The sequence below is a fragment of the Leptinotarsa decemlineata genome, unplaced genomic scaffold (assembly GCF_025532065.1).
Source record: "Leptinotarsa decemlineata unplaced genomic scaffold, Ldec_3_MD MMD2_tig00000035_RagTag_RagTag, whole genome shotgun sequence".
In the NCBI taxonomy this organism is placed as follows: domain Eukaryota; kingdom Metazoa; phylum Arthropoda; class Insecta; order Coleoptera; family Chrysomelidae; genus Leptinotarsa; species Leptinotarsa decemlineata.
Window position 1 is genome coordinate 1,465,293 of NW_027412540.1, and position 13,763 is coordinate 1,479,055.

General features: G+C 35.7%; 1 protein-coding gene and 1 long non-coding RNA gene across 7 annotated transcripts in view; one reads left to right on the top strand and one right to left on the bottom strand.

Moving 5' to 3' along the window:
• Positions 1-3,798: 3,798 nt before the first annotated feature.
• LOC141480953 (uncharacterized) lies at positions 3,799-4,037 on the bottom strand. The gene is made up of 2 exons (XR_012464659.1): positions 3,933-4,037; positions 3,799-3,877 (listed from the first exon to the last, which is right to left on the bottom strand). It is a non-coding gene; the product is annotated as an uncharacterized lncRNA (long non-coding RNA).
• Positions 4,011-13,763, top strand: part of ago (F-box and WD-40 domain protein 7) — a 115,130-nt gene continuing 105,377 nt past the window's right edge. For 2 of the 6 annotated variants that reach the window (XM_074171698.1, XM_074171703.1), the window contains exons 1-2: positions 4,011-4,148; positions 4,480-4,640. In XM_074171698.1, the coding sequence (XP_074027799.1) occupies positions 4,532-4,640 (109 nt within the window). In that variant the 5' untranslated portion in view covers positions 4,011-4,148; positions 4,480-4,531. Of the gene's footprint in view, positions 4,261-4,346; positions 4,421-4,479; positions 4,641-13,763 lie in introns of all 6 variants that reach the window. The other 4 variants (XM_074171699.1, XM_074171700.1, XM_074171702.1 and 1 more) reach the window with 4 other exon arrangements.

The following is a 13,763-nucleotide window of genomic DNA, read 5'->3' on the forward strand; positions in this document are numbered from 1 at the left end:
TTTTTGTTTTGGAATATCAAAGTTGAGGTTGAAATATCTTCCAATTCATGTATTTGCTTGAATGGATTTGAATTATATGACGATTTTCCATATTTGACAGTATCGTTACTTTGAAATGTTTATATGTCCAAGAATTCACCTCACTTCCTTTTATAATGGACTCGCGAATATAATTAATATCTCATGCAGAAATAATGGACTCGTCCGATATCTAGAAAAATGATTTTATTTTAATTTTTTACCATTCATTTAATGTAGAATTCCTATGAATGTTATCTGATTTTATTCCATAAAGAATGTAGAGTATGAGTAGAGAATAGTGTCTTCTGTATAATTCAGTGTTCATATAAAAGTATTTGTTTCGAGAGAATTTTTCTTTCGTGTAATCCAATGTTTATATGAAAGTAGCTGTTTCAGGAGGGCTTTTTCTTCCAGTTTGTGTCTGAAAGTTACTTCTTTGCATGATGTATAGAGTTACTTATTTTAAAATTGATTACTTCCTTCCTTTCTTTGGAAGATTCCCACATTTTTTGTATCAAGATGGAGTAGTAGAAAGCCAAAAACTTTCTTTCCCAAAAAATTTAAATAGAAATTTTGAATGTCTGAGTATTATTATTCCCTCTTGAACTGCTATGGATTTCGACAGAAAATTACTTGAACTTGTCTCAGAATCCACCTTACCCCCTTTTTTCATGATGAACTCGTCACCACACCTAACGCCTTTGACTTGTACAAATAAAACTCAGGTTACCTACACAAAAGAACTCGTCCGGTATCTATATCAAAAAATGCTATTTTGAATAGGAATTTCGATAAAACTACAACACGAAATGAATTTCCAAATATCGTAATTTATATTTAATGTCTAATATCAATATATCAATCATCTATAATAATTTCCCGAATGAATTCAAAATATAAAATACAGCTTCTCTTGAAAAGACCCAACGAATCATCAGTCAACCTTTTTCAATTTTGCATTTTGTCTAACTCATTTTGTTGACATTTGAGTTGGGGTTTTGAGATAAAATGTGGTAACAATTCAGACTGACACACAAACACTTTTTCTTTATTTTTAAAATGTCCTATGTATGTGAGTTGTTTTTTACCAACCTTGTATCTTTCAACATGATGTTTATTCATCACTATAAACCCTTGTATATCATTTTTGTTATTTCATATTTTCGACATCAAACAAAGATGTGTGTGACATGCATTTTATTAAAAATATATATTATATATATTATAAAATATATATTATAAAGCCATTTATATAAAATATCAACGTTATTGAGACTGCAGCTGAACAAATTTCTTTTGGAATGATGCATGCAGAACGGCGTGTTTTTCTCCAATTTTGGAACACATCAACATGAATCTTCAAATTCTTCGAAATTCACAACGGTTGTGTATATATTGAATAGGTGCAGTCTGTCATCCAGAAAGGCTTTTTTTTCTGATGACCACGCACATAAATGATATCAACATTATGTAGATATTCCTTGAGGATGCTATTCAGTAGATGATATTCCACGAAGCCTGAAGAATATTTCAAACCATTAATGTTTTTTTCCACATATGCAACGCCTTTTCTATCGTTTTTGCTAAAGAAGAAGAATGATTTCGGCGTTAAAATCAGAAAATTGTTACATTGATTACCGATCTTGATGGCAATCTCCTTGGGGTGGAATGGGGAATGTTCCTCAATTTGGGTTATTACAGCAAATGCAAGTTTGAACAAAATAAAGTGGAGTTTGATTCATGAGTTTTTCAAATTCACTTCGAAAAGTATTCAAATTGATGTTTCAAATGTTGGGTTTTAATTTTTAAAGGGATTTGTTTCTAATTCACATATTGGCAACAGCGCCTAGAATGTTAAATCGGAGATCAGGTTACCTAGATATTCTACTTTAAAAAAGGAAAATTATCTTTATAAATCAACAATCAAGGCAAAATGTAAATTATAGTTCAATACCACCTCCACAAGCCATATAAACAACAGTTGTTTCGTTATTTATTTATATAGAGGAAGATAGGTTAGATGCACAAAATGTTATATGACACAAAATGTCTCGGAACTCGGAACATAAGTAAACAGAACAGCACGCCTCTGAAATATGTCATCTTTGTTTGTCTCATACAGGTAACAGATTCATTGTCCTTTATTAGCTATAACCGATGTTGCCAAATGGTGAAATAGAAACGAATCCCTTTAAATGTTGAATGAATTATTTCATTTCTCTTTTTTAAGTATTTAAATAATTTTTTAAAGAAAAAGGTTGAAATGATAAGTTTAAAATGCGTTGTTGTAGAACTCTTTTATGAAAACTACTTGATTTTCGTCAGGAGGAACATTCCCCATTGTTTCTCAATAACAAATCCTTGAATATCGACGACTGCTAGTCTCATAATATGCAACTATAGACTAAAAAAAATGGAAACTGTTGAGATTTGAAACTGGTTGTGGAAAGGTTGCTCATAAATGGTTTTGGATGCTGTTGTTGAGATGACTGTGAACTGATATTGCACACGCTAATGTATTGTGGAAGCTGCTGAGATTTGAAACTCATTCTGGAAAAGTTGCTAATACCGTTTTGGATGCTGTTGTTGAGATAACTCTGAACTAATACTGATGCACACGTTGATGTATTGTTCTGATATAAATTCGATTTTCAATACAGACATACAACAAAATAATATTTTTATCGGCAATGAGGGTAATATCTTTCATGATGGTAAAAAATGAATGAGCTACACTTGTAATTGAAATAAAAATTCGACTGTCATTCAAAACAAGGAATTCAAAACATATATTCTGCACGTACTAAACGAAGGAAAAATATTGTATAAAAACAGTACTTCATGCGGATGGATCATATAATCACAAACTCTACATATTGAACGGTGAACAAATGGGAAAGCAATACTAATCGAAATTTCGTACAATTCCAAATGAAAAAAAAACGACAGCATATTTTCCTGATGAAAATTATTTTCTTGAAAAAAGAATCTGAAGATAGCAACCACTATAGTCCCAAAATTCCATAATTCTATCAAAATCACTATTGTAGTCGAATAATTAGGGATTTTGTGATTTATATTTATTTACAATATACTTTAGAGAGCGTATGGTGCAGCGTTGTGCTGATCATTATAATTGTAATGATTTCATTACAATTCACTTCTATCATTACATCATTGCGTACATTTCAAAATATAGCTAAAATCATTACATTTCCTGAATCTAATCAAGGTCACGTCACAGATGACTTCTGCGGTCAGGTCACATCCATTTTGAGAAGAAGTATGCTAAGATTTCTAAGAGACATCTGTTATCTGTTGAGAAATGATAATTGACAGTTGAGTAACACCCAAACTAGAGAGAGAAAGAGATATAACAGACAGTTGACTGTGAAACCTGTCACAAACTGGCGTCAGTGATCAGTGACATCTGACTCTGAACCTGAACTCTGTCACTGTCACCACTGTCAGTGACATGCTAGTTTTATCTTTGATACATGTTTTACGTGAAGTATTTCAGTTTGATTTTGCACGAAAAAATAAATATAATTTTTTTTTATTATAATATAATGTGTTTTATTTTTTAATGTTCACCCATTTTCAATCTTTTATTTTTGAAAACGACTAAATATGAAAATTGAGTCATTTAAATATAGGGTTTCTCTACATTACACCAAGTTTATGTTGGCAACATCAACTGTCATTACAATTCATTACATTTTCACAGGTTTGATCATTACAAAATTTTTTCCTGTCAGCACAACCCTGGTATGGTGATTGATAGCCCATTTATGTCATTAGAAACCTCTACTTTTGAGTTATTCAATAAACTGATTTGTAATTCAGGAACATCTTTCTAAAAAGTGGAGAAAAAAATATAATAAATGTTTGAAAAAACAAACTTGACTCACCTTGACCTTTTACCGCGTATATTTTCTCCGGGGCCAGATTCACATGTTTTTTCAGTGGATTGACGACAGATCACAGAACAATATTCTAAAGGTTTTGGTTTTGTGTGTTCTGTCAGTTTTATCGTGAATCGTGATATTTGTAATCTGGTAATGGTGCCAAGGTGCTAATGAATTGTATATATTTTAAGATGGCCATTTGTGTATTTCTTTGAAAGGGTATAAAATTTTAACAAACATTTTTACTTGCAAATTATAAGGCTACCATCAGACCATCTGATGTAGTTAGTTAACTTGAGATGTTTAAATTTTTTCGGGCTTGGCCAAGTTGGTATGGTTTCAGCTAGTATTTATTTATGTTCATTTCGATTTTATTCAGTTCATTGTTCACCTTTAAGTCAGCATTTTTGGTTACAGTACATATATCAAAAATTTACTATAATTCAATAATGTTCATGGAATTCTATTAGCAATTACTTTAAAAGCATGTGGTAAAGAATATCTTATATTTTTGGAAGGCCATTATTAATAATTTATTTTTTTCATCTAGGAAATGTGTTGTGAGAGGTTTGATGATTGTAGCCTGTAGATAGGTAGATAGAATGGCAGAATGTATCGACAGGAATCCAGAACTTCCTAAACAAGACTGTACTAGCCCCAGTCCAACAGAGACTGTTTGTTTAGAATCCTTATGTGAGGAGAATAATCCAGGTATGTATGATTTTTAAATCAGGTACAGTCCTTTTAGGACCTGAAAATACATTTGGTGAAAATGAACCAGTTCAATATAAATTAAATGAATTCAATCCCATTTGTGGTGGAGGAAAAATATCTAAACACACATATACACCTAAGTAGCACTTGGGTGTATGTGTGAACAAATATATTAACCCACACATATACCTGCCCACATGAAAAAATCTTTATATGTTTGTAATTATAATCATATGCATTTTCTTTTGATATGATAGTTACAGTGGTCATTTCATAGGCTGAATAACTGCCACATGTTTTTTAGTAGTCTAGTAGTAGTAGAAGTAATTTTGGTAACCTCCAAAAGTACTATGGTACTATGAAAAAATCCCATACAATTTGTTCATAAACTTGATGGTTATTAGGAATATTTGAGAAAACAAATATTAATAGTTGGAATTTTTCTTTTGGTTAACAATAAAAGTATGAACGATTTCTCGGAAATCTGTTTACCTCAACGAATTATCTGAAAAAGTAACCACCGAATACAATAAAATGAGACAAGTATTATCAATGAAACAAATTGATATCAAATATCTCTTTAGAAACTGACTGAATATGACCCCCTGCCTTGAAAAAATATATAGAAAGATGTTAAGTGGTAACTGACTGATATAATAAAATGTTCTACAATAAATTTAATTTTACAGATGCCGGTAAATAACTTGATTCGGATTTCACATAAAATGTGACTTTTTGTCTTCAACTATAAAAGAGTTGAATCAACTTTTTACAATTCATTCCAGAATTCACTGTGATGATTGTACTCCATTTTTTTATTAAAAAAAAAATAAGAATATACAATATGATAATCTAAATAACAAAATTGTTAGGACAGTAGTACGTTATTATTCATCATCAGCATTATCAGCAGCTGATCCCGAGATTTGAAGCAAATACATCATGAAATACAAATACAAAAAAAAGAATAAAACTAGTGTTCAAACATTTTTTTGCAGTGTACCTATATCTGTTTCAAATTTTTTCGAGATGATGTCTTTAATCTTGACAGTGAACTTTCTTCATTCGAGAAAGGACACAGTCCACTCATTGATTGGGCCACAGACACCAAGTTTATCCAATTTTTAAATATTACTAGAGTTTTCGACTTGGTCAGTAGCTCTTTCATATAAACAAAAATTGCATAATCTTGGTGTCTGCCGCTTAATCAATGAGTGAACTGTGTCCTTTCTCGAATTGTCAAAATATTTATAGAAAAATCATTGAAAATGCGAAAACAATGTATTACAGCAATCCAATATAAAATGCAAATAATAAACAGCAGGGTAGAAAATTGTTAATGAATTAAAAGGAAAAAACAAAACATATTTTGTTGATAGTGAACTGAGTTCAAACAAATTAAACATTTAGTACTGTTCCATTGCTCAAAAAATAGCAAAAAAACATCAAATCCAATGAGTTACCTTAGGCATTTAGTCATACCAAATTATTTCAGCTACCTCTGGAAACGGAATAAAAGAAATACTCTCTGGCATTAAAAAATGAAAATTCTTTAGGATGGGATGATCTCTCACTTGAAATATTTATTTGACTGCCAAACGATGTATTAGATATCTTAGCAGAAGCTATAAATAAATCTATAAATGCTATTTTTCCAGATTGCCTAAAAATTGATGATTCCAATATACCCGTGAACTTTAGGACTATTTCTTTACTGCAAAGTCTATCTTAAATTATTGAAAAATTAATGAAAAAGCGAATGCTAACTTTTCTTGACAAAAATCACATTCTTCACGCCAATCAATATGACATTCAAGTTTCTAAGACCACAAATGATGCAATGTTTGCTATTCTAGGAGAACTGTACCTTCAGCTGAATCTTGGTGAGGCTGCAGTGGCAGTATTTTGTGATCTGATGAAAGCATTCGACTGTGTTTATCTCAAAATATTGTGGTTTGATTAAAATCTCTCAGATCGTCTTCAAGAAGTGAATTTCAAAAGTTCAACTTCAGATTAAATGAGCATTAAATGCCGAGTACCTCAGGAATCTGTCCTCGGCCTTTTGCTATCTTTTAAATAATATTTTGAAAAACTGAAAAAACACCCTTTGATAAGAGGGTTGCCTTGTATGTTTTGGGATTTGGCAACCCTAGTGTTGCAATCTGGCAACTGACAGCTCTATCATAAAGTTGGACATTTTTGAGCTTATACATACTCAGAATGTTTTGACATACACGCACTATTTGTGTTGTTTACAGTGACTTAAAAGATTTATCTCGGCCCAAAAATGGAATTAAATCGTGTACATTTTCGTGCGATTATTTTTTACAACTTTCGACGTGGATTAACTCAGCAACAGTGCATGGATGAACTCAATTCAGTTTTTGGCGATGAAGCTCCATCAAGGACCAGTGTTCATTGATGATATGGTGAATTCAATCGTGGTCATAGTTCACTTTGACGAATTTAGTGAAGGTCGTCCAAAATCAGTTGTTGTTTCGAAAACCATTGATGCTGTGCGCGAACTGATATTGCAAGATCGTCATGTGACCTACCATGAGATTGAGACAACCTTAGGCATCAGTGGGACCAGCATATATTCAATATTGCATAAATATTTGACTGTCAAAAAAATTTGTTCAGTTGGATCCCACACAATTTGTCAATCGCTCAAAAAAAGGCTCGTGTCGATTGGTTGAAGAAAATGCTCAAAAAATACGATTTCGGTGCTTCAAAACACGTCTATAACATCGTGACAGGTGATGAATCGTGGATTTACGCGTATGAGCCCGAAAATAAACAGCAGTCGACTGTATGGGCGTTTCAAGATGAGCCAAATCCAACAAAAGTTTGCTAGTTGTCTTCCAAGAAATCAGGAAAATCAACCGCCGAAGACGGATCACTCTTCACCACAACAATGCGAGCTCTCACACATCGGCTCAAACAACTGCATTTTTGAGCACCCAAAACATCGATTTGATGAGTCATCCGCCGTATAGTCCTGACTTGGCACCGAATGAGTTCTTTTTATTCCCTCACGTAAAAAACAAATTGAGAGGTCAACGTTTTTCGACACCTGAAGAAGCGGTTGCTGCATTCAGAATGCATGTTTTGTAGATACCTCAATCAGAGTGGCAAAAGTGCGTTGACAATTGGTTCAAACGCATGCAAAAGTGTATAGATCTTCATGGGGAATATTTTGAAAAACAATAAATTGATTTTCGATGATTAATACTTGTTTTTGTTCTCTAATCCCGAAATATAAAAGGCAACCCTCTTAGCAACACAAACTAAAAAATACTAAATAATTCGAAACCAAAATTATATTATTTGTGAAATTATAAAACAACAATAAAAATTAATTGGCGCTCCGGGGCGACTTCATTGATTCCAGTGGCGCATTTGCTTTTTAAATTTAAAATTGTGTTTAACATCGATAATAAGTCCTATGGCTCGATGTAACTAATGGCTTTTAATAAGCCTGAAATCAGCATAAATTTATTTATAAAACAAAAAATTTTTTTGTAAAGAAGCGTGGGATGCTTTAAATTATATTTTTATTATGGCTCCAATTTGGGAAACAGCTTCTAACCAAGTATTTATAATGTTACGTTTTTCCCCGTGGGTTCACCGATAAATGACTACACTGAATAATCAAACTTAAGTTTATTTCACTTTAAATATACAAATACTTCAAACAAAACTACAAATATTATTTGAATGTCTATCGCCTTACTAGATCACTTCGCGTACCGCACTGTAACGTCCACTTGAATGTGTACTTGACTGTCCCGATATCCTGGTGGTTAGCCTTCAAATATCGTAGTCAAATGTCGAAATTTCTCCGAAGTTCTATCGAAGTCGGTAACATTACTCTCGCTGTTTCTCGATTGGCGGGGAATCATCATGCACTCGCGCTCTCTTGGGTTCTTCCCCGTCACGCCTGGTTTATGGCTACCAGCGGCGGCCGGCGTTATTTTCTTTCGGGCAGGATTTACAACATTACCCCCTTCCCTGAGGTTGTTCGCTCCTAACAACATTCCAAGAGGGGACATCACGACCCATGTAAGGACTCAGCCTCTCTATGTGGACAACTTCAGGCTTGCGTCTGGGTGCATGACAATTGGATTCTGTACACCAGATCGTTTATCTTTTTGGTTACCATGTAAGTTCCTTGCCATGGTCTCTGCAATTTGGGACACAAACCTTTCCGTCGTTGGGGTTGGTAGAGCCACACTGCATCGCCCTTCTTGAAGCTCACTGGCAGCGACTTTTTGTCAAATCTTATCACCGAAAGAACTGCCACACAATACAGCAATCGGAAGCTTCAGTTCTCTACCAGTTAACAATATGGACAACCAGTCGCGTCATGTTTAGAGCTCCTGTATGCCAACAGAAAAAGAGGAACCAGTTTATCCCAGTCTCTTTGGTTTTCGGAGACAAACATCGAGAGGTAGTTATTGATGGTGCGATTATGCCTCTCGACCATTCTTTATTCCCAACAGAGTCATCATTTCCTTCCATAAATCCGATTCGAAGTTGCGGCCCTGATCCGAGCGTAGTTCTTGGGGTACTCCGTGTCTGGCATTTACGTTCTGCAACAGGGCTTCTGCCACCATTTTAGCCTTTTAGTTGGGTAAGGCTACTACTTCAGGCCATTTGGAGAAGTCCATCACAACCATAAGGTACTTGTTACTAGATGTCATAGGGAGTGGTCCTAAAATGTCGACTGTGATTCTCTCGAAAGGGCAACCACTGAGGTACTGCTTCAACTTTCTTCTTTGCCATGTCTTCGGACCCTTTCTCGAATAGCACAGGTCACAGTGCTTACACCACTCTTCCACGTCTCGACGGCAATTGACCCAATAGTACCTCTTACGTACTCTCGCTAGAGTTCTATTTACTCCGAAATGCCCTCCAGTGCGACCATCGTGAAGCTGTTCGGGGATACTCGGGATTCACGTCTTAGGAAGGATCATCTGCAGTCTGTGGGTTCTTCCATCCGGTCTTTTCCCATTTCCGAGTGAGTAGGTCATCACGAATGCTCATGGAGTCCCATTGGCGCCAGTAACCCTTTTCCTGCTGGCTGTGCTTGAAAATTTCTTGCCATTCCGGACTCGCTGCTTTGGCAATCCATTCTTGTACAGTTTTCAAGACAGGATCCTCTTTCTGCGCTACGATGTCTTGCCTCGTCAGGAAAGTAGTGACATCCTCAGAGGCTGTTAACGACCGTACCACACCATAGTCAGGTGATTCCTCAAATTGGCTGTCCGTATCCCTGAACAAGGGACCCTTACAGGTTGCTACCCTCCGGGCAGAAGGAACCCGAAGCGGCGGATGGTAGGGGAGCTTATTTCCCTATCAGAGCTGTCCACAAAGGAGTCTGTGTCCGCTACCTCATCACGTCTGGTGGGAAGTTCTTCTTCTGGTAATTGGGTTTCCTTGTCCTCCTGGCGTTGGCAAAATTTGCATTCGGGTGTCAGGAATGGTCTTCTTAAGAGGCTATCTGCGTTTCCGTGACCCTTTCCTTTACGGCCATATAAAAAGGAGTGGTAGTGATCCACCGCTTTGACTACTGCAAGGAGTTCTTTTCTAGTAACGCAGTAATTTCTTTCGGACATTCCCAGGGACTTACTAAAATAGCTGATGACGACTTCTTCTTTCTCTTGTATCTGGGGAAGTACTGCTCTTATTCCATGTTGCGATGCATCCGTGTCAAGTATAAAAAAGCCCTCCTCCTTTGGGTACGCCAGGACCGGTGCGCTGGTCAAATGTCTCTTCAAATGCTTGCTGGCAGTTTAAAAACCAAACGAAAGGTGTTCTCTTTTCTGTTAAGCTATGCAGCGGTCTGGCGATTTTTCCAAAGTCCTTCACGAAGGGCCGGTAATATCTACAGAGTCCAAGGAAGCTTCTTACGTCGTACTTGCTCTTCGGTGTTGACCATTCTTGCACTGCCTTGATTTTCAACTGTTTTCAACTTCTTTTGAAGACAACGTGTCCCAAGAAATTCACCTTTTCCTTGAAGTGGCGGCACTTTTTGGGATTGATCTGCAAATGAGCATTACGTAGCTTCGTGAAAACACTCCTCAAGTTTGACAGATGTTCGTTAAAACTTTTTCCGGCAACTATAATGTCATCAAGTTAGATCAAGCATGTTTTCCAGGTAAGTCCTCTCAACACCAACTCTATCAAGCGTTCAAATGTTGCGGGTCCTCTCAACACCAACTCTATCAAGCGTTCAAATGTTGCGGGTGCGTTGCATAATCCAAAAGGCCAAAACTTGAACTGGTATAATCCATTCCCTGTGGAAAAGGCAGTCTTCTCTTTATCCTCGAGGCTAACGTCACCGGTCAATATCCGCTTTTCAGATCTAATGTTGAGAACCATCTGCATTCGGCCAAGATGTTCAGGGTGTCATCTATTTTAGGGAAAGGGTAACTATCCTTTCTGGTGACATCATAAAGCCTTCTGTAGTCTACGCAAAATCTCGTCGATCCATCTTTTTTAGTAACTAACACAACAGGTGACGACTAGGGACTGTTTGATTCCTCGATTACTCCTTCCTCCAAAATATCCTTAACAATGGATGCAGCTTCGTCTTGTCTTGCTTTACTAAGGGAACACGTCTCGGTGATTGACGTATGAGCTTGGCATCACCAGTATCGATGCGATGTTGAACTAAATCCGTTCGACCAATGATTTTGCCCTTCACTAACATATCGTTCTCTTCCTCGACGAATCGTGTGGTCTTGCATAGTTCTTCTTCAGACAGATGGTTCCACGTCTTCTTGAAAAAGTCTATGAGTTCCTTTGCGGATTGTTGAGCACGCTGTAAAGGTATTTCTTGCTCGATTCTGGCGATTTTCAGGATCGGTTCGAAGGTGCCTATTACTAGCTCTTTCTTGAGAGTCGCTGAATATTCACCAGCAAGAATCTTGTCTTTTTCCTGTTTTTTCTGAATACCTAGTAATAATTTACGGTCTTCATTTCCGCGTAACTTTTCTTCCTCCCTCCGTCGTTCATCTTCTTCATTTCGCCGTTTTCGTTCTTCCGCCAGGCCCGCTTGCAAAGCCTCTTCCATCTCGTCGTAATCGACACTTCTTGGTTTCACCATAAAACAGAAAATTTTCAGTCAATTATTCCACTTCCGACACCAAATGTTACGTTTTTCCCCGTGGGTTCACCAATAATTGACTACACTGAATAATCAAACTTAATTTTATTTCAGTTTAAATATACAAATACTTCAACTATTATATGAATGTATATCGCCTTACTAGATCACTTCGCGTACCGCACTGTAACGTCCACTTGACTGTCCCGATATCCTCGTGGTTATCCTTCAAATGTCGTAATCGAATGTTGTCGAAATTTCTCCGAAGTATCGAAGTCGGTAACATTATTCTCGCTGTTTCTCGATTGGCGGGGAATCATCGCGCGCTCTTAGCCCCGTCACGCCTGGTTTATGGCTACCAGCGGCGGCCGGCGTTATTTTCTTGCGGGCATGATTTACAACTATAACAATGGATATTTAGCATCCCACGCTTTTTCACAATAAAATTAATTTTTTCGTAAATAGATTTATTCTAATTTCAAACTTATTAAAAGTCATTAGTAACATCTAATTATAGTACTTATGATGCACTGTTTGGAACCTTTGGTGTAGTAATGAATATTACTGGAGTTTTTTCCCAACACCAAATCGTTATTTTTAACACCTCGACACGTGTTTCGATCACCAAGTGATCATCTTCAAAGAGGAAGATTAAAACTGTTTTCCTCTTCCTCTTTGAAGATTAAAACTGTTTTCCTCTTCTTCTTTGAAGATGATTAAAACTGTTTTAATCTTCCTCTTTGAAGATGATCACTTGGTGATCGAAACACGTGTCGAGGTGTTAAAAATAACGATTTGGGGTTGAGAAAAAACTCCAGTAATATTCATCTAATTATAGGACTTATAGATGTTGAACACAATTTTTATTTTTTAGTTTGTGTTGCTATAAAGCGTGCTTTTTTTGTGATAGTGAAATATGTTGTGATATTTTTGAAAATAAGGTTTGTGAAGATCAAATTGTTAGGTGTAGTTTTTGAAATTAATATGAGGTCCTTCAAATGTAGTCTGCATCATATAATTCTTGAAGAACATATCATCGATCAAAAACTAGAGAACAAATTTTTGGGTCTCAACATAGATAACAAATTGAAAAATGGAACCCATATCATTATACTATGAAAAATTAGCCTCAAGCGATATCTTTAACTCTTTGAGCTGTCGCTCAGCCAGAAAAGCATACTTAGCACTTTGAGAATCCCTCTTCGTATTTCAATCATCTCCCCCTTTCAATCAAAAAGTTAACCTTCCACACACAGTTTCGAAAGAAAGAAAAAACTTCTGCTAGATAAAGCTTAATTTAAGAGCCACCGGTAGACAGCTGTTTCAGCCTATATTGGGTATTGTCAGTACCTGCCAGGCGGTCCTCGATTGAAGACAAAATGTGAATAACCATGAAAAGCACGTGTTAAAAATAACTCCGTAAACACAAGCGAGACATAAGGGGAACCACCTATTGGTGTGATACCTAAGTCAACTTGCCAAGTTTTTATGCCAGTGTTGGTGGTTTGACCAATCAACCGACAACTGCAGTAGCAGAAATTTGGGAAGCTATCCTGGAATACAATGGGAAAAAATCCACGTTTTTATAAATGTACGAAATCGAGAAAGGTTAAGGCAGGTAAGTGACTCCACTCAAACAGTTTGACTGAGAGACCCCGTTAATCAATTTTGCTGTGTATATATATATATATATATATATATATATATATATATATATATATATATATACATATATATATATATATATATATATATATATATATATATATATATATATATATATATATATATATATATATATATATATCAAAAAATCAAATTTCTGTTCTACTTTGCCAAGCTTTAGCTTCTAATGGGAAGCTTCTTCAGGGCTTATAATTTATCGAGTTGTTGGTTTTTTTGGCATCGAAAAACATTACAATTCATACTACAGTAAAAATGAGTTAAAAACAATAAATTGAACATATAAACTGACGGAGAAGGTTGAACATGCATAAGATTATTTT